An 18,109-nucleotide genomic window follows, 5' to 3' on the forward strand; every position below is an offset into this window, starting at 1 on the left:
CATCAGCCTGTTTCTCCCTCTGGATCCCTAGACTCCAGGAAGGTAGGGGGTGAGTGTGTCTGGGCTGGGGGGGAGGGAGGGCAGCAGCTGGGCTCTGGGGTGTATGTGAGAGTTTGTCTGGGCTGGAGGGGTGGCCCCTAGGAGGAGGGGGTAAGTGGGTTGGGGGGGGCCCTGCAGCTGAGCTCTGGGAGGTAGGGGATGTATTAACACTCTACTCCTGGGGGAATTTGTGTGTGTCTCTGTATTATTATAGACATACTTGCTGACAAGTATTTTGAAATAAGTTACGAAAATAATTGAAACTGGTGTGATTATAGTGTTATTTTGACAAATTTTGTAGAATTTAATTTTTTGGTGCAGAATTCCCTCGAGTATTTTAATATCTTTCTCCTATAAAGCTCTCTACACAGGAATCAGGTCACACAGGACACAGACTTCAACTCAAGTGTGCTAAAATTGAGAGTTAGCAAGTACCTACAGACAGAAGATCCTGTTAGAGCTGGTGACCTAGACATCCCTACCCAACCTCTTCTAGTTATTGAGTCACAGCATGCTGGTCAAAGACTACAGTGCACTCTGTATACACACATCTTTTTATTTTTAATAAATTAAGTAGTATAGGCTCAGACTTTTACTCACATATACAGAACAGAAAACTCTGGGCCTGACCAAGTAACAAGCTACACTTCTCGCCCAGGGAAAGGGTGCATGCCCTCTGTGTAACAGAACACTGAGAAGCCCTTAACTAGAAAGGTTGCTCCCCTGGGCAGCATAGTACTTCACAATCACTAATTTAACTATAGCCACAAGAGTGCAGTACAAGCTAAGAGCCCGGCTGCATCCATTCTCCTGTGTCACTTCTGGACGGGTTGGTCTTCACCTCATTTTGATTAATACATTGTAACCACTTGATAAGTCAGGCAAAACGCAGCAGTTATGCAAAATTATTCCACTGAAGAACACACATTGGACAACACATTATAGCATTGAAAAGGTACTTTTTTTAAAGAGTTTAAATGACCAGATGCTTTTTTGCATCTCTCCTCAATATGGCAGTGGAACACATTCCACTTTTCCTCAGGTTTAGTCCAAAAACTTCCTGTTGGCATTGGCACCAAAGAGTGCCCCTCGGATTTCTGGCATCATCTGTTGAGAGATCGGGTGCACCAGTTAAGAGGCTTTGTATAGAACAGCACAGTACTAACTACTAAAATAGTTAAGCACTAACAGCAACTTAATATGCACAAAAGTTAAGAAATCCTAAGCTGCAGTTCCATGCTGGAGACATGAATGAATAAAGGACTTCTGTCAGTGGAGCCAACTCTTTAGGGGATTTACAAGTTCACCTGCCCGATATTGGTGGTGCTCTCTCACTGTGAGCAGACTACAATCACTAACACTGTTGCAGCCTGAGCCAGAGGGATCACCTGTTAAGCTCAGGCATGTGATCATCCCACCTAGATCAAATCCATTATCTGCATTAGTTATGGACACAGAATTGTTTCTATATTAGCTTGCCCTAAATCTCTCCCAATGACAGAATTTAGTCTTTTGAATAGGGAGGTCTATATTTCCAAAACCAAGATTCATTGGAGGCATGGTGGGGTTGCAAGGTCTTCCTTCTACACTGGACTTTAGAAGATTCTCACATTGTCTAGTGGAAGGGTTCTCTATTAGCCCATGTACTGCCACTAGCAGTGGAGTTTTACGAACACCATCTATTTTTGTACTATTCAGTTATAGGATCTTTCAATGCAGTTTGGTTTTTTAGAGACTGTCTTTCAATAATCTAGCTTCTCAAGAACCTAGCTAAGCATAAAACTCTGAAGAGAGAATTTCTTACTGTGGTAGAGATGTGCTTCTCCCCAACCTCCATACAACCAGCTGGACAGTTTAATTTTCAAGTCTACTTTTTGCAACTGTTTGCTTGTCATCCATCTAAAAAGACTTGATTCCATAATAAGTTATTTTGAAGATTAAGAGGATGATTGAGACTAAGGGATGCTGACTTCAAGATCAGCAAAGAATCCTGTGGCACCTTATAGACTAACAGACGTTTTGCAGCATGAGCTTTCGTGGGTGAATACCCACTTCTTCGGATGCAAGCACTAAAAGCTACTGTATTCCTTGCATATCTTGCATCCGAAGAAGTGGGTATTCACCCACGAAAGCCCATGCTGCAAAACGTCTGTTAGTCTATAAGGTGCCACAGGATTCTTTGCTGCTTTTACAGATCCAGACTAACACGGCTACCCCTCTGATACTTGACTTCAAGATGAAGCTTTCCACCTTACCAATCAAGATGAACATGGCATGAAAGGAGACAGCCTAGCAGATTGAGTAGGGAGGGCTCCAACTCCCGCTTTCCCAAACTCACCTGCTGGGCTATGAGATCCAGCCGGCTTTCCAGGGTATTGGAAACCTTGATTTTACCATCACTGTTATAGATCTCAACACCTCCAGCACTAGAGAGAAAACAGACATTATAATAGACCTCAACTGGACAAAAAGCCACTCTCCCAAACAACTGCTAGAATATGTGTTAAAGGGATGAATCAGTAGAAGTGCATGGCCTCCTTTCTGCCTTTAAATGGACTCCAATCTTACTCCCATTACACAGGAAGCTAAAATAACCTGATGAAGAGGATGAGAAAGCCCACACAATGGTGTTTGCAGAGCATCCTAATGGGTAAGGGTCATCACCACCTAGTGTTTTAAGGATAGATTGGACCTAGGGAAATTTTAGGTATGAAAAATGACTGACTGAAGTAACCAGCTGAGCCTCTTCTCCACCACCCAATAAATATAAATTATGCTATGAGGGTTAATTTTCAGATTTTAGGAAAAGAGGCAATGTACTATACAGATACCTGTAGAAGTGTTATTTCTTGTACGATTCACAGCTATGTAACAAGTTAATTAGATCTTAACTTGAGTGCATCATTCAAGTGTTCTTTTCTATGTTACGGAACCAATTTTCTGGCAGTTTTGGAGGAAAAAGCCTATGAGTTGGACACCTATAACCCACTCATTCCCTGTCAACTTTGTTCTTTGCTTTATGTTGAACCTTAAACTTGGGCTGCACTTGCATTCCTTTCAACTCTAACAGACTGAGAAGTTATACCGAGTTACTAACTGCTGTTGCCTAGACCAGTGCTTCTCAAAGCCAGTCCGCCACTTGTTCAGGAAAAGCCTCTGGTGGGCCAGGCCGTTTACCTGCCATGTCCACAGGTTCCGCCGATGGCGGCTTCTACTGGCCACAGTTCGCTGCTCCAGGCCAATAGGGGCCCATTGGCCTGGAGCGACAAACTGCGGCCAGTGGGAGCTGCCGTCGGCTGAACCTGCAGACGTGGCAGGTAAACAGCCCGGCACCTTTCCCTGAACAAGCGGTGGACTGGCTTTGAGAACCACTGGCCTAGACCAAACATTCCCCTGCGCTGTGAATTGGTTTGGGGGCTGCAGCAAGATAACTATCATCTTTAGTTGCCTGGGAAACTGCACAGCAGGCAAGAGGATAGATCTTCAGTGTCAGGAGGAGTCAACTCCCATTAACTAGTGGCAGATGTGCTCTCAGTGGTACTCCTTTTGCCATTTCCCATAAGAGATGTTTCAGACTCCCTCAACTGTTAACAGTGCATTGAATCGCCAACAAGTTACTACTCAGCACTAAAAGCTACTGTATTCCTTACATATCTTCTGGCAGGAATGTCTGCTGGTCAATGTGAACATCAATGTCTTTTTTGGTAGCAGCTTTGTAGATGGGGATGCTCTTCTGTACAGCAGCCTGGAACACAATAGATATTCCACTTCAGGCCAGAGATTTGAAAGACACATGGAGCCCTCTGCTAGCATTGCACAGAACTGATGGCTACTTAGTTTGCATGAGTGGAACAGGCACAGAGGGGAAATAATCAGTTAGATGCCACAATCTCATTCATTAGTTCAGCCTCTCCAGGAAGGTGGTGCTGTAGGAAAAATGGTTGTGGCCTACCTACTTTGCAACACATTTACTCCTCCCTTTGAATCTTGAACCAGTAGCAGCTGCCATCATTCCTTATATTATGGCAGTATCTAAAGTTTGCTAGGTGCTTTTCAAACAGAGGAAGGCACTCCCCAACCTGAAGAGCATATAATGCAAGAGATGAGGTATTTGCAACAGAAGTGTTTTACTTGGTAGTGAATCGCCCCAGCCCCACTGTCTTATGATCTTGCCTAACAGGTTCCAAGCGGGAGACCTTTGCAGTCACAATCCCCTGGCTTTGTTTTTAGGAGACATTTTATGCTACTGTAGCCAGAACCCCCTTACCTTAACCATAGAGAGATCCTGTTTCCGGCAACGGACATTCAATCTGGGCTCGAGCAGCTGGTAGAAACCCTATATGAGACAACTGTAGTAAGAGGAGATGAAGGAAACTCCCATCATCTTATAATTGATTCATCTGCTGTTATTTTTGGGGGTTAGTTATAAGACTAAGCAACTTTCTGCCATTACTTATTTCATACAGTGAAGATGAAATTTCATTGACAATAAAAAGGGGACTTGTAACCATTCTGAAATAGGACTGGCTATCGATTACTAGGCAACCCATGGGAACCAAAGGTTTTGTTCATGCAGGAAGTAAATAATCCTGATTTTGGGGTGCAACAGCAACTAAATCTGGACAACACTGAGGGTTGGTTGAGAAGAATGAGAAAAGGCAGGCTAAGAATCAAACAGTCAGACACTAGACTGAGCAAATATGCAGCTTCTAGTTAAGGCATGCAGCAGTCTTTGGTCTCTGAACAGATACCACCAACTGTGCCAAACTGTCACAGGAATAAGTGGACAGTACTACACGCTGGAGACCACAGAGTGCATCAGACTTCTGACCAAGACAAACGTTCATTCTAAAACAGAGAGAGGTTGGGTCATGCAGTGTGCAAGTGAACAGCAACAGGCAGGGCCTGACAGCAAGACAGGCAATTAGAAGTACACTATTGATCCCTGCTATGGAGTAACGCAGACTACAGCTTTCAAGGCACCCTCAACACTGAGGAGTCTGAAGGGTGGCAAGAGGAAAGAAATACTGGATCAAAACCAAGATTTGAAAGAGAACAGAAACTGTTAGACTGCAGAGGAGAAAACTACAATTACACTTTAAAGAGTTCCTAACTAAAGGACATGGGGTAATATTTATGACAAGCTCTTGTATTAGAGCAGTTGCCAGTGGTGGCCACTATAGTTGAGGTACAAGTTTCCATTAAAACCCTTACTTGCACTTGCAAGAATTCCAAAAGTAAAACTTATGGGGCTAAAAAAGCCTGAAGTGGCATTTTTAGCCAGACATGTAGTTTAGGGGAGCAGCATCTATCAGACAGACAGACATACCAAACCACAGAAAAAACCCTGCTCATAACTACAGCCATACAAGTCTGGATTTGGTGTAAAATTTGGAATGAAAACAGACAGGACTGTGCACTTTCCTAAACTTTGTGGGGGGTTGAAGGAGATATTTTCCAGAGTGTGCATTTGAGGAGCTCATCCTGAGTATGTGCAGTAGAAACTCGAGATGTGCACATCTCTCTCCTGAAGTGCACACTCCTGAGCTGTGCTCACTTAGGGACATCTTAAGATGCAGCAGTTATATTGTGTTTTGTGACCGTTACATTGTGTTTGTTTCTCTCACATTCAGATGAAAGTACTCAAGAATTTAAGCTTTCTGCACCCCACCCACCGCTTCCCAATCTCAAGTACAGTGGGGCCTTGTGAGCTAAGACTGGAAAGTATAGCGAATGTGGTAGTTTTAAATATGCCTATTCTAGGTAGTCTCCAAACAGCAGTAGTACTCCTACAGAGTGTTTGTGTTTGAGGCTAGGGATGCAGTCAGTCTTTTACTATGGCTTGAGTATTTTACCTGTAGAACCAGTCCATCCAGCAGAGTCTGGTACCTGGCACCATCCTTCACCACCTTGGCAAGTCTCTGCTTGGCCTCAGCCAGCAAATCCTACAGAAAGAAGAGATCAGGTCAGCAAAGTCCTCCAGTTTCTCCATTTGGTTCTATGCCTACCATCCTCCTGTACTCTTAGTGCAGCTATGCACCCTGCCAAGAAGCGAGCCTACAGTGCAGCTGATAATTCAATCCAGACCCTCCTCTCTGTGTGCACTGAGCAACAGCTTTCACAAAAGGTTTTCTTTCCCCACTACCCTGTTCAGTACCCAAAGTGAACGTTAACTACGAATTCCTTTTTACAGGCAAGGAAAAAATCATAGTACAGTAGAACCTCAGAGTTATGAACACTAGAATTACAAACTGACCAGTCAACCACACACCTCATTTGGAACCGGAAGTACACACTCAGGCAGCAGCAGAGACCCTTCCCCACCCCCTCCTCTTCTCTCCCCCGTCCCTGCCCCCCCAGAACTAGTACAGTACTGTGTTAAACATAATCTACTAAAAAAAATAAAAGGGAAAGCAGCATTTTCTCCTGCATAGTGAAATTTTAAAGCTGTATTAAGTCAATGTTCAGTTGTAAACTTTTGAAAGAACAACCATGATGTTTTGTTCAGAGTTATGAACAACCTCCATTCCCAAGGTGTTCATAACTCTGAGGTTCTACTGTAGTAAAGGGTTACTTATCCACAAGCAATGCCTATTCAGTTCATTAATGCTATGCTAGCTGAATGAGCTAGAGTTGTTTCTCCTACTGTCTGCTGCTTCAGGATGTATTAACAGAAATGTCATATTTATGCAATGTGAGGTAATTGTCTCATTCTACTCAGCACTGGTAAGGCCTCAGCTGGAGAACTGTATCCAGTTTTGGGCACTACATTTTAAGAAAGAGGTGGGCAAACTGGAGAGTCCAGAGGAGAGCAACAAAAATGGTAAGAGGTTTAGAAAATCTGACCTATTAAGAGGTTGAAAGAATTGGGGAAATTTAGTCTAAAGAGAAGAGAAGCCTGAGGGGAGGCTATAAGTCTTAAAATATGTAAAAGTTTGTCATAAAGAGGATGGTGATCAATTGTTCCCCATGGCCACTGAGGGTAGGATAAGAAGTAATCAGCTTAGTTTGAAGCAAAGATGATTTAGGTTTGCTATTAAGAAAAACTTTCTAATTAATTATTAAGGCTAGTAAAACACTGGAACCAGGTTACCTAGGGAGGTTGTGGAATCCCCATCACTGGAAGATTCTAAGAATGGATTAGACAAAACACTTGTCAGGGATGGTCTAGGTACAAATTATCCCCACCAAGATGAGATGGAATTGACATGGTGATATCCTGAGGTCCCCTCCAGCCCTACATTTCTATGATATACTACAGGCTGCCTTAGAGAGCAGTCAACTACAACTTCTTTTTCCTACCCCAAAATTGTACGGAAATCCTTCACATGCAAATCTGCAAAGTGATCATAACGTTCTAGAACTGGCCAGGTAGAAGACTCCAGCCTGGGAAAATAGTACTGCCTACAAGAGGTGACATTAAATTTAGACTGAATTCAGTACCAAAGAATAGCAGTATTTTTCTTGAGTGCTCGCCTGGCTGTCTTCACTTTTGAGAAGTTAGATACTCTAAGATAAGATCTATAAAGTAGTCAAAGCAGCATAGCACATCCTAAACATGGCCTAAGGGAGACTAATTATTCTCGCAACCCAGATCCCTGTTCTATTAATTTTTAATAGCTCCTAGCATCCTGTTTTCATTAATAAAAATATACACCTCTATCCCGATATAACGTGACCCGATATAACATGGGTTTGCATATAGCACGGTAACCCCGGGGCTCCGACAGCGATTTAAAGGGCCCGGGGCTCCGACTGCTGCAGGGAGCCCTGGGCCCTATAAATCATTGCTGGAGCCTGCTGCTGTTACCCCGGAGCTGCAGCAGCAGGGCTCGGCCAGCGATTTAAAGGGCCCGTGCTCCCCACAGCGGCTGGAGCCTGGGGCTCTTTAAATCACCGCTGGAGCCCTGCCACCGCTACCCTGATATAATGGGTTTCACCTATAACGCAGTAGGGATTTTTGGCTCCCGAGGACCACGTTATATCAGGGTAGAGGTGTACTTTGTTCATCAATCTATTGAAAGAGCTCAAATAAATATGGCTGTGGACCTATATTTGTCTGTGGTAAATTATGTAAAATGCTCCATCTGTCAGTGTAAACTTTGACATTAAAGTCTGGATTCTCCATTCTGAGGCAACATAGCATCAAGTCTTACTTCACAGAGGTCCTTCACCCTATTTTAGGGTCCATGTTTAAGGATTTCTGTTGCTGCCCTGTTACTCTCTTCCCATCTACCACATCATCTCCCCTTCAAATATTCTTTCCTCAATGCCCCAGAAAAATAAAATATCATAAAGTCTCGATCTGAGTACAGTCCCCCCCCCCCCCCCACAAAAAAAACCCCTGAAACGTTATGGTACGTATATAAATAGATGCAACCCCATGATGTGCTGTTGTATCGATATTTCCCTGCTTCTGTTTTAAAGGTTACAAGTGATTCCATGGGGCAGGAAAGTCTGTCTTGATAAACAAGAGGGTGTATTATGTTTTGAATGCTAGAGTATTAACAAGACCATCCTGAGTTCCCCTCACTGTCAAACCTAGTTATGCCTTCTGCCCTAGAATCCAAAAATTCTGTAAGTTCCCTTCCCTTACTGGCCAGCCTTTTGGAGACCAAGTAACAAGAAGGTAAGACTGAGTTAGTATAATAGGACTTGAAATACTTTAAAATGAGGAAGGAAATGTCTGATGCACCATTCAGAAGCATGTGACTGTGTCAACTCAAAGCATGGTCAGGGAGAGATTATTCAACATAGATCGTTTCACAATGGAGTTAACTATTTCCTCACCCTTCTCCTCTAAATACACAGTATTAGAAATCTCAGCAAATTCACAATGGTTGACAAATGTGGCACTAGGATGAAAGAATCAAAGATCCTATATCTATGCTGATATCCCCTGCTACCAAATCCTTTTTCAGAACAGTGTTGTGAACAAGCAATACTACAGATGGTATTTTATTCTTCATTTCTGTAGTTCTCACAAACAGGACTATCTGATGGCTCAGCAGCATCACCTAGTATTTGAAACACACAAGAGTGTGTCTCAGACGGGACAAGAGACTTTACATATCGTGTGATTGGCAGGTTATTCTCACAGAAGCTATAACTGAGGCCTTTCGTAACATTGGAGTATGGCTACTGTTATTCACAGTAAATGTAACCGATATATTATCTATGACAAGATGATTACAGGGGTTATAAGTCTTCATGCTCCCAGGCATAAACTGTCCACCAGACAGACCAAGAGGAAAGCCTTTCCATCCATCCTGGGCCACTGTTGGAGACAGTCAGTCCACTATGTGGATTTTTCTGGTAGTATTTATTTACAGGAAGTGCTCGTCAAGCTTGCTGAAGCCCAGCCATTCAGTATCACTGCATACATTCAGTTCTAGTTGCCTGAAGCAACATGGCATTTTGTGGGCCTCTTGTCACCCAGTTGCTTCCTCTTTTTGCACTCAGTTGTGTAAGAGACATTTCCCATTCTGTGAATAAAAGATCAGCTGCGGTCCAGGGCTGAACTCAACCACAGACTGCCACTGAGATTCCTGGCAGACAGAGATCTCTTCCCTAAACAGCAAAGTGTAGCGGTGAAAACACAATACTAGTGTATGCCAAAAAAGCCTGACTTCACATGTACAGAAGGCCACCAACTAAGAATGTTATTTTAAAGACAGCTAGCAACAGCAGTTTTTTAGTTTACGTATGCTTCAAGTACATATCTCATTTGATCACTATAAAAAATAAAATAAAAAAATCAATCAGATGCTTGTTTAGTGGTTGGATCAGGTAATTCCTTAACTTCTGATGGGGAGAATCCCCTGTCCCTTTATTATAGAGGTAATATATACTCACTGAAATAAGGTCGTCTCTTGCCTTGAGGACCTTCAATCTTGCCTGATTCATCAGGTTGGACATCTGACTGCAAGTTGCATGGAAAAATTGAATCAGTGCATCAAGCTTTAGATGGCGATAGTGGCGCAGCAAATATTTTAACTGCATGCTTTACATGTTAGAACAACACACTGTGTGTTGAACGCAAGCCAGTTCACTTATTGGAATCTGCTTCAAGAGCAGCTACGATAAATTCCTCGCTTACTATAAAAGCCATCCTGTGTGCATTGAATTTGCATGAGTGACAACAAAAACAGAAAAACTACTCAAGAGAAACTAGCCACCAAGACCAGTACTGATAGAATTAGTTGTGCCAGCGATGGAGCAGGACAGAGCATAAAGAGTTTGTTAGACCCCTCCACCACATCTGCTGTTCTCTTTAGGTATTATCCCTGCACTTTGCTTGGGACTATTTATAATTAGCCTATGGCTGATGTATCTGAAGCTTACCAGCAAGGCCCCTCATGTACCCTCAGCTGCTGGAAGAGAGAGTTTTCTCTTCCCTACCTTACCACAAATCAATCCAGAATCTTTCACTTGGCGAAGAGCTGGAGTCTATTACCTATCCACCCCTTAGCCTCAATTTATTGGGACATGTTTTCCTGTAAGGAGCATCAATGCCAGGACAGCTTCACTTTGCTGCCGTAAGAGTTGCCAATTTTGATGTGTTTGGGAAAGCTGTAAACAGTAGCAACAGTGTCTCTGCAGATTCAGGAAGATTACAGTGCCTCAAGTCCACATTCAAATTTTCTTCTCAACAGTAAGGATTTAAACCTTTTCTGCAGAATGTGAATTTTCACATATGAAAAATGTTTAGCTACGTCCTCTCCACTTGCTAGCGAAAGATTGTGTATCGCTGGCAAGCTGCTGATTTTTTCAAGCTCTGTAGTAGGCCAGGCAGCCTAAGTGACTTACATTTTCTTCTGTTGTTCAATTTGTTTTTCCTTCTTTTCATAGTACTCCATGATTTTCAGTCTCTGTGTCTGCACCAGGCGACCCTTCTCAATGTTGAACTCTTCTTCTGCCTACAGAGAAACAGTCACACAGTTGAAATTGAGAGACTTTTAGAAGATACTCAGTTCAATTCACTTCACTAACTAAAGGCTAGGTGATGAGACTCAAGGTACTAATTAAGCAAAGCATTTAAGCGTGTACCTTAAATCTCACTGAAGTCAGTGGGATTTAAGCATGTTCTTTGCTGAACCAGGGCCTTACTAATTGCTGCTCCGTTAATCTGACCACTGCAAGGCACCTATCATTTGCTTTCCTGTCCCGTTTTGATTCCTGAAATAGGGATGATATACAATTCTCAAGGATCAGCTAGTGAGCAAAGACTAGTAGGCTAACTAGGAGTAACCAGAAGTCCAATCCACGACACTTGTTCTGTCTGAACTCTAGAATTGGTTTAATCTTTGACTGCAGCAGTAAAGGCGATGGGAAAGATTCTGAAAGAATCACTAAATATTATAACTGTCAACGTAGCACAGTTATTTTACTGTTCTTGAACCACTTACCGTTAAGCCTTAAACAAGGATACACGTGGGAGTTACTGTCTTCTTAGAGCATGTTTGGTCCCCTCACATATGAAAACGTGGTAAGAGCTGTACACTATTTACAAATACACAGCTACAAAAGTGTTGAGAGTCTTGACTATTTACCCATACTTTGAGAGAAGCAATAGGGCCCATTTTAGATTTAAGAAATAAGAAATAATAAGCAATGTATTTGCTTAGTCACTTTGCATAAGCATTTCTAGTATGTAAACTACTGTGCTAAACTGATCATATTCATAATCTCATTTCAACAAGACATTGGCTATCATTCCAACGGATCCATACTTTAGGGCCAATTATGTCAGTTCATATTGGCAAAGAAGGTCTAATGTGTAATGTAGTCAACCACTAATGATTGATTAGTGGATCCTTACAACTTTGGCATAATGCATTCCATTTCGTTAACATAGAAGTGTTCATGCTTTCTCCCCAACTCTATTTAAATCTATGCTGTGGTTCCTTAACATGGCTGCAAATCATAGCTGGCAATGGATTAACTGTCCTATTTTGATTCAGGAATAAGAGCATCCACACACAGATTTACACCAAAAAACAAGAAGTGAGAATTAAAACCAATTTAGTTATTTTGGTGAAAGTTTGTGTGTACACAAGCCTTAAGTAAAACAAATGTAGAAATGGGTCACTGAAGGTAGAGGGACCAATTTAACCCAGTTTGTTTTATGCAAAATCCATGCTCACACTACCCTTAGCACCCCTGAAGTATTAACAAATCAACATGTGATCTTGCATATAAATGTGTTCACATCTACGCATTAATAAGGAGACTCCAGGTGAAAGGGCAGCTTCAGCTCAGTTCCCTTGATTGTATTAATTTGGCACAAACTAAAATATTTAACTGTATTCAGTAATTAACTTGCTCCAATACAGGAATTACATGACAAAAAATAACGTGGCTTCTAGGAATATTGTAGAACTGTTTTTGATTGTATGACTGGGAAGCAATTCAGAATGTCAGAGGCAATCCACCTCCTTTTGGAGTTCCTGATATTAAACCATCTAATGGCTTTGTTTGTTTGTTACCTTGGCATCTATTTCTTCAGCCTTTTCATTGGCTTCCTGCTCGATGAAAGCCATCATATGCTTGATCTGTAATAGAATAGACACAGTTACATTCTGCTGAGAAGCACTTGCTCGAGAAACAAACTTTTTCTTTGAACTCCACAATATTTCTACACACCCCTCAAATCCCATCTCACATACAATAGTGGTTCTTGTTTTCCTCCTACCTAACAAGCAAACAAGTCACACGAGTTTAGAAGAGAAACAGCCAGAGGCTGTTTTAGACAAGGTTCCATCTAACACCATTTCTCTGGATAGCATCAGCAGCTCTTCTCTGGATTATAAGCAGGGCTTTGGAGCTGTGCTCCGGCTCCGCTCCAGCTCCAGGCAAAAACCTGCTCTCCACTGCTCTGCGCTCCAGGCTTCACTCCAAAGCCCTGATTATAAGTATACATAAAGAGTTTTGCAATAGTCTGTGGTGGGTGGGGAGAAGCTTAAAGTGCATTATGAACTGCTTCAAGGACCTGCATACATGAACCTTTCTAGCTAGAGCCATTTAAAAACAACAACATTTGACCTGTACATGCAACAGTCAGGGGACCAAGTTGCAATATGATTCCAGTATGTTGTAAACTTCACTGTTCTGTGACTGAGCTAGAAGTTCAAACTAAAGCCTTGGGCATGTTCAATAGCAGTCCCAACTACACTGCAACTTGAAACTATGGGCAGGTCTACACTAAGAATGGGGGTCGAACTAGGGTACACAAATTCAGCTACGTGAATAGCGTAGCTGAATTCGAAGTACCCTAGTTCGAACTACGTACCCGTCCAGACGCCGCGGAACCGAACTCCGCGGCTCCAAGGTCGACTCTGCTAACTCCAGCTGCCGAGGTGGAGTACCGGAGTCGACCGCGGCGCTTCCGGAGTTCGAACTATCGTGTCTAGATCAGACGCGATAGTTCGAACTCCGAGAAGTCGAACTCACCGCGTCGACCCGCGCGGTAAGTGTAGACTAGGGCTATGTTGTAACCAACTCTGGGCAACAGTATGCTAATCATTGAGTGGCCTATGCTGTACAGACAGTTTCAGTATACAGACAGTGGTGAAGAGACTTTTCTTGGACAAGGCAAGCCACAGCAACATGCAGGAAGGATTCCCATTTACATCCTTTGTACACATGACCACAGAGAAAAGAATCTGAGTAGGAAGATAGGTCAACATGTGCAGTAGAGCATGTGATTCAGGGGATGAGAGGAAAGTGAAGTGAGTAGACAGGCCATAGATGGAGAAGTTCAGAAATGCAAGGCAGAACAAGTGGATGAAGAGTGTGTTCTGAAAACACAAACAACAAATCGGATTTGGATTCAGAGATTATATGACTCCAGGTGTTAGTTATGGGCCCACTTTGTGGATAGAATCATTGGGCCACAGCTTTCTAAAATCCTCTGAAGTCCAGAGCATAGGGATCATCATAAAAGAAGCAATCTCAGTTCTTCAGAGGAAAGTGATTCTGGCATGAATAGTGATTTTAGCAATGACCAGATCAAACCAAGGATGAACTCTGGCTTTGTTTCAGAGAGCAGAACTGGGAGTGGGTGGGGAGGGAAAGAGTTAGCAATTGAGTTAATTTTCTGATTTTAGGAGCCAAACTAAGCTGGAAGCAGAGTATCTCAGTGGGACTCAGAATACAAATTGGGAATACCCACTGCTAGGAGGGATGACCAGTTTGTTATGTAGCATCATACTACTTGGCAGAATTAGTTCTGGCAGCACTAGGATTACATTGGGTGCCTCAAGAAACTCTGCCTCCTTACTCAGAGGATGAGAGAGAAATTATGTGACACTACAGAGTTTCCCCATGTTGCCATCTCAGTAGCACATAGCATTGCCTGCAAACATCAAAAAAGTATCCTATTACTGTGAAAAGCTTGAGTTCTCAGACCAAGGGGATCAAAAACTCATTTTGTTTTTTGCAGAATGCAGAGAACAAGATGGGACTTCCACATCTCTAAATAGTGTAAGTTTTAATAGGACATTTGGCAAACTTAGTTTTATTTTTGTAAAAGAGAGCTTAGTTTCTCCCAAAATTGATGGCCCTTACCCAAGAGAGTTTCCTAGAGAAAGAAGGCTGGTGGATTTTCCAAGAATTGTAATAGTCTTTGATTAAATTCCCACAGACGGTAGGTAATATATCAAGTTAGCATTAAAAGGGATTGCTTACTATTCAACCAACTGCAACACAATTTTCTAACTATGGTCTGCAGAATGAACCAAGTATTGGAAGTGGTCATGGGAGGGTCCCTTAAAAACTAATTGAATCTATTTCCCTATGTTAAGTTCTCCTCACACCTTCTATGGGCCATCTTAATTATCACTTCAAAGTTTTTTTTTCCTCCTGCTGATGATAGCTCATCTTAGTTGATTAGACTTTTCCTGTTATGCATACTTCCACCTTTTCATGTTCTCTGTATGTATAAATATCTCCTGTCTGTGTGTTCCATTCTATGCATCCGAAGAAGTGAGCTGTAGCTCACGAAAGCTCATGCTAAAATAAATTTGTTAGTCTTTAAGGTGCCACAAGTACTCCTGTTCTTTTTTTAAAAACTGAAAATATTGAGCATATTGAAAGTGATACGGTCAAACTGTTTCCTACCTCTACCAGGGCCTATTCTGACCTGTCATGCAGTTTACTGTGTTTTGTATTTTCAATTGATACAAGGATAGGATCATCCCCTACTTTTTAGCTGAACAAAATCCCATTACAGATATATTACAGTTGTTAGATTTGAATACAGAACAGAGCTCCAGTGTTAGGATCTATTCCCCTTCCAATGTCAAAGCTCACCCTTCAAGTTCAGTCCCATAGTGACTAACAGTGCCAGCTCAAGTTATGATAACTGAGGACATGCCAAAAAGTTTGGTTGTGCAAATGAAGGTAGGGAGCTAAGGGAGGATCTTCAAAAGGCAAATAGGGATGCTAAGTTACTGTTTGTGTAATCACTACACAGTGATCCTTTGCCAATCAGATTTGCTGAATGAGAAGGGAAGAGATGCAGTAAGTGTTTATGGGACCTGAAAAGGAACTGCTGATCCCACATCAAACCTGTTTGATCTGCCCATCACTTGAGAGGAAACTTCACTGACCAGCATTGACTGGATCTGTGCAATTTTCATCACTGTGCACCATTTGCAATTCAGGTCAGACCAGTTGTTATCAAGGATACTATTTACTGTCAATGAGAACAGTGTGTGTCCGGACTCAAAAGGACAGCCTGATAGCTTAAACACACCAAGCCTTCAGTGGAAATTTACAAAGGAGCAGCACAAACTAAGCTGCTGTTGACAGCTGACTGCTTTCCCTCCAGATCTGAGGTACAAAAGTCATTAAACAATTGAAGAGTCTACACACTTTAAGAGCCAGACTATAAGCGAGTACTGCTCAGCCATTATAATCAAATTCAAGTTTACACCTAATTTCTGTAGGAAATAATCTAATGTCATGTGCAAAACACCAGATGAGTGTTAGGGTGATCCGATGCTTGCACAATAATATGATAAAAACAAGATCAACCATGACCACTTCCATCATCTCTTGTCTTCAGAAGCCATCCAAATACTTTAGCAGCCTGTCAACACAGGAGCTCCCAATGCTACTGGGAGATGTGTTGAGCTTCCAATACAAGTTTTGATTTTTTTTTAAATGCCATTGTTCAGTCTGCAGTCAGATCCCCTTATTCACCGTCTAGCATGGGTATTATTCATAGGATTTTCCAGTTGCTGTTTCTCCATGGTACAAGGCTGTCACTGTTCTTCCTTCAGCAGAGACTCTTTAAATGGGGGAAGGGAGAGGTTTCTTACTCAGCTACCTTTGCCAGGAGTGTAGCAATAGGTTACCAATATCTCTGTCTTCCCAGTCAGCAGGGGATAAGACAGCTTTTATTTTTGACGACTATTGTTTTAATGAGTAGTTTCATACCTTGACAAAAAAACATGTCCACTTTGAATGAAGAGAGAGAAACAAGCTCCTCTTCCTAACCTGGGCTTTGGTTATTAATGCAATCCCTAAGTTGATTGGGGGGTGGCTAGAGCCCCCCAGCCACTCAGTCCCCCAGCACTTTCCAGCACCAACTGCACTGGTGTGGGTCAGCACCGCCACCAATGCAGCTGCTCCTCGCCCAGGTCCTGGGCATGGTGACAGCAGCAATACAAGACCTTTAGGGCAGGAGATGAGGGAGGATCCCACAGCCCATGGGGAGACCCGAGGATGGGTGGATGTATTGGCCCACGGCCCTGAACTCTGCCCCCAAAGCTCCCCACGGCCTCAGACATCGGCAGCCCCAGGACTGTGCGGTGTATTCTCTAGCCATTAGAGTGAGAACTTTCTGTCCAAGCGATAGAAAACTCTTCTGCTTTGGAATCTCGAGGCCTGTTTTTTGGACATGAAAGGTGAGTGGCAGAGCTCAGGGGCAGAGCGGTTGTTGTCATTAGTCCAGGCTGACGGGTGAATGACAGGACATCAACTCCACCGCTGAACTGGGTCAGTACTTCGGGGGGGGGGGGTCAGTGTTTAAATAAAGATTATTTGACCTGGTCACTAGATTTTATACAATAAACAAAACCATGAACCTGCCCCCGCCCCTGTCACCAGGGCCCGAGCCCAGGCGAGAGCAAAAGGGTCGGGGAGGAGGAGCAGCGCCAGCGAGAGAAGCGGGGGAAGAATCGCGCCGGGCCCCGCGCCCCGGCCTGACCCCGAGCCCCCGAGGAGCCGGGCCGGGCCCGGTACCTGTTTCTGGACGTCGGCATCGCTGAGCGCCATGGCTGCGGCGGCGGCGGCGGGAGAAGGGCGGCGGGTGACGGTTGCCGGGGACACTCGGGCTCTTCAGGCTCTGACTGAATCAAATCCGGGCCGGCCGGGTCACAGATGCGGGGGCTGCGTCACTCCAACCCCGCCCACCGCCGCTGCCCTGCGCCAATGGGAACCGAGGCGCGGGGTGACGGCATCGGGCAGGCCGCGCGCGCGCGTGCGCGCTGGAGCCCTATATCGCGTGACTTGGTGAGACCGGGGGGCGGGGCCGCCCCAGCCAGGGAGTTGATCCCTGTCCTAGTTACCAGCCCGGCACAAGCCTGCCAGTGTTAGGAGGTGACACAGCAGTGGTGACCCGGGGGGCTGCGGCGCTTGCTCAGTTTGGTATTTTTCTTACAGCCCAAGCACCTGGAAGCATTTCACTACAGGAGACTTGCAGCGTTCATTAAAAAAAAAAAAATTTCCCAGGGCTGTGGTTGCCAAAAAGGCTTGAAAATCTGAAAAGACCCCAAACCAGAAGGCAAATAAATAATCTGACATTATTTTATAAAATCTTAATATTTTTCAGTGCTTTGGGTTGGCAGCAGTGCATCACGGGACGGCACGGTGGATGGGGCATTCCAGGCACGGTGTAGTATGGAAGAATACAAGAAGCCAAGGTCAGGAAGAGACAGGGAGCATAAAGGTGGCAAGAGGCTGGGCAAGATGAAGCAAGAACTTGTAGATGCATATATGGATGGTTTTATGATGCCTCCTGGGGGCACTGAGGGCCACTATACTTTTATGGCTTAGAGCTACA

General features: G+C 43.6%; 1 protein-coding gene across 1 annotated transcript; it reads right to left on the reverse strand.

The window, feature by feature from the left end:
- Positions 1-579: 579 nt before the first annotated feature.
- On the reverse strand, positions 580-17,451 carry ATP6V1E1 (ATPase H+ transporting V1 subunit E1). The gene is made up of 9 exons (XM_045002533.1): positions 17,290-17,451; positions 12,528-12,593; positions 10,849-10,958; positions 9,895-9,961; positions 5,895-5,984; positions 4,307-4,375; positions 3,690-3,784; positions 2,378-2,465; positions 580-1,146 (listed from the first exon to the last, which is right to left on the reverse strand). The coding sequence occupies exons 1-9, from the start codon at positions 17,320-17,322 to the stop codon at positions 1,084-1,086; spliced, it is 681 nt and encodes a 226-aa protein (XP_044858468.1). The 5' UTR covers positions 17,323-17,451; the 3' UTR covers positions 580-1,083.
- Positions 17,452-18,109: the final 658 nt, after the last annotated feature.

Source organism: Mauremys mutica, chromosome 1, assembly GCF_020497125.1.
Source record: "Mauremys mutica isolate MM-2020 ecotype Southern chromosome 1, ASM2049712v1, whole genome shotgun sequence".
Lineage (NCBI taxonomy): Eukaryota > Metazoa > Chordata > Testudines > Geoemydidae > Mauremys > Mauremys mutica.

Coding starts and splice junctions, on each gene's coding strand:
- ATP6V1E1 (XM_045002533.1), bottom strand. CDS start 17,322: ATGGCGCTCAGCGATGCCGACGTCCAGAAACAG. Junction 5,985..9,894: donor CAAGAGACGACCTTATTTCA/GTGAGTATATAT, acceptor TTCTTTCTGTAG/GATTTGCTGGCTGAGGCCAA. Junction 3,785..4,306: donor AGGATCTCTCTATGGTTAAG/GTAAGGGGGTTC, acceptor ATTGTGTTCCAG/GCTGCTGTACAGAAGAGCAT.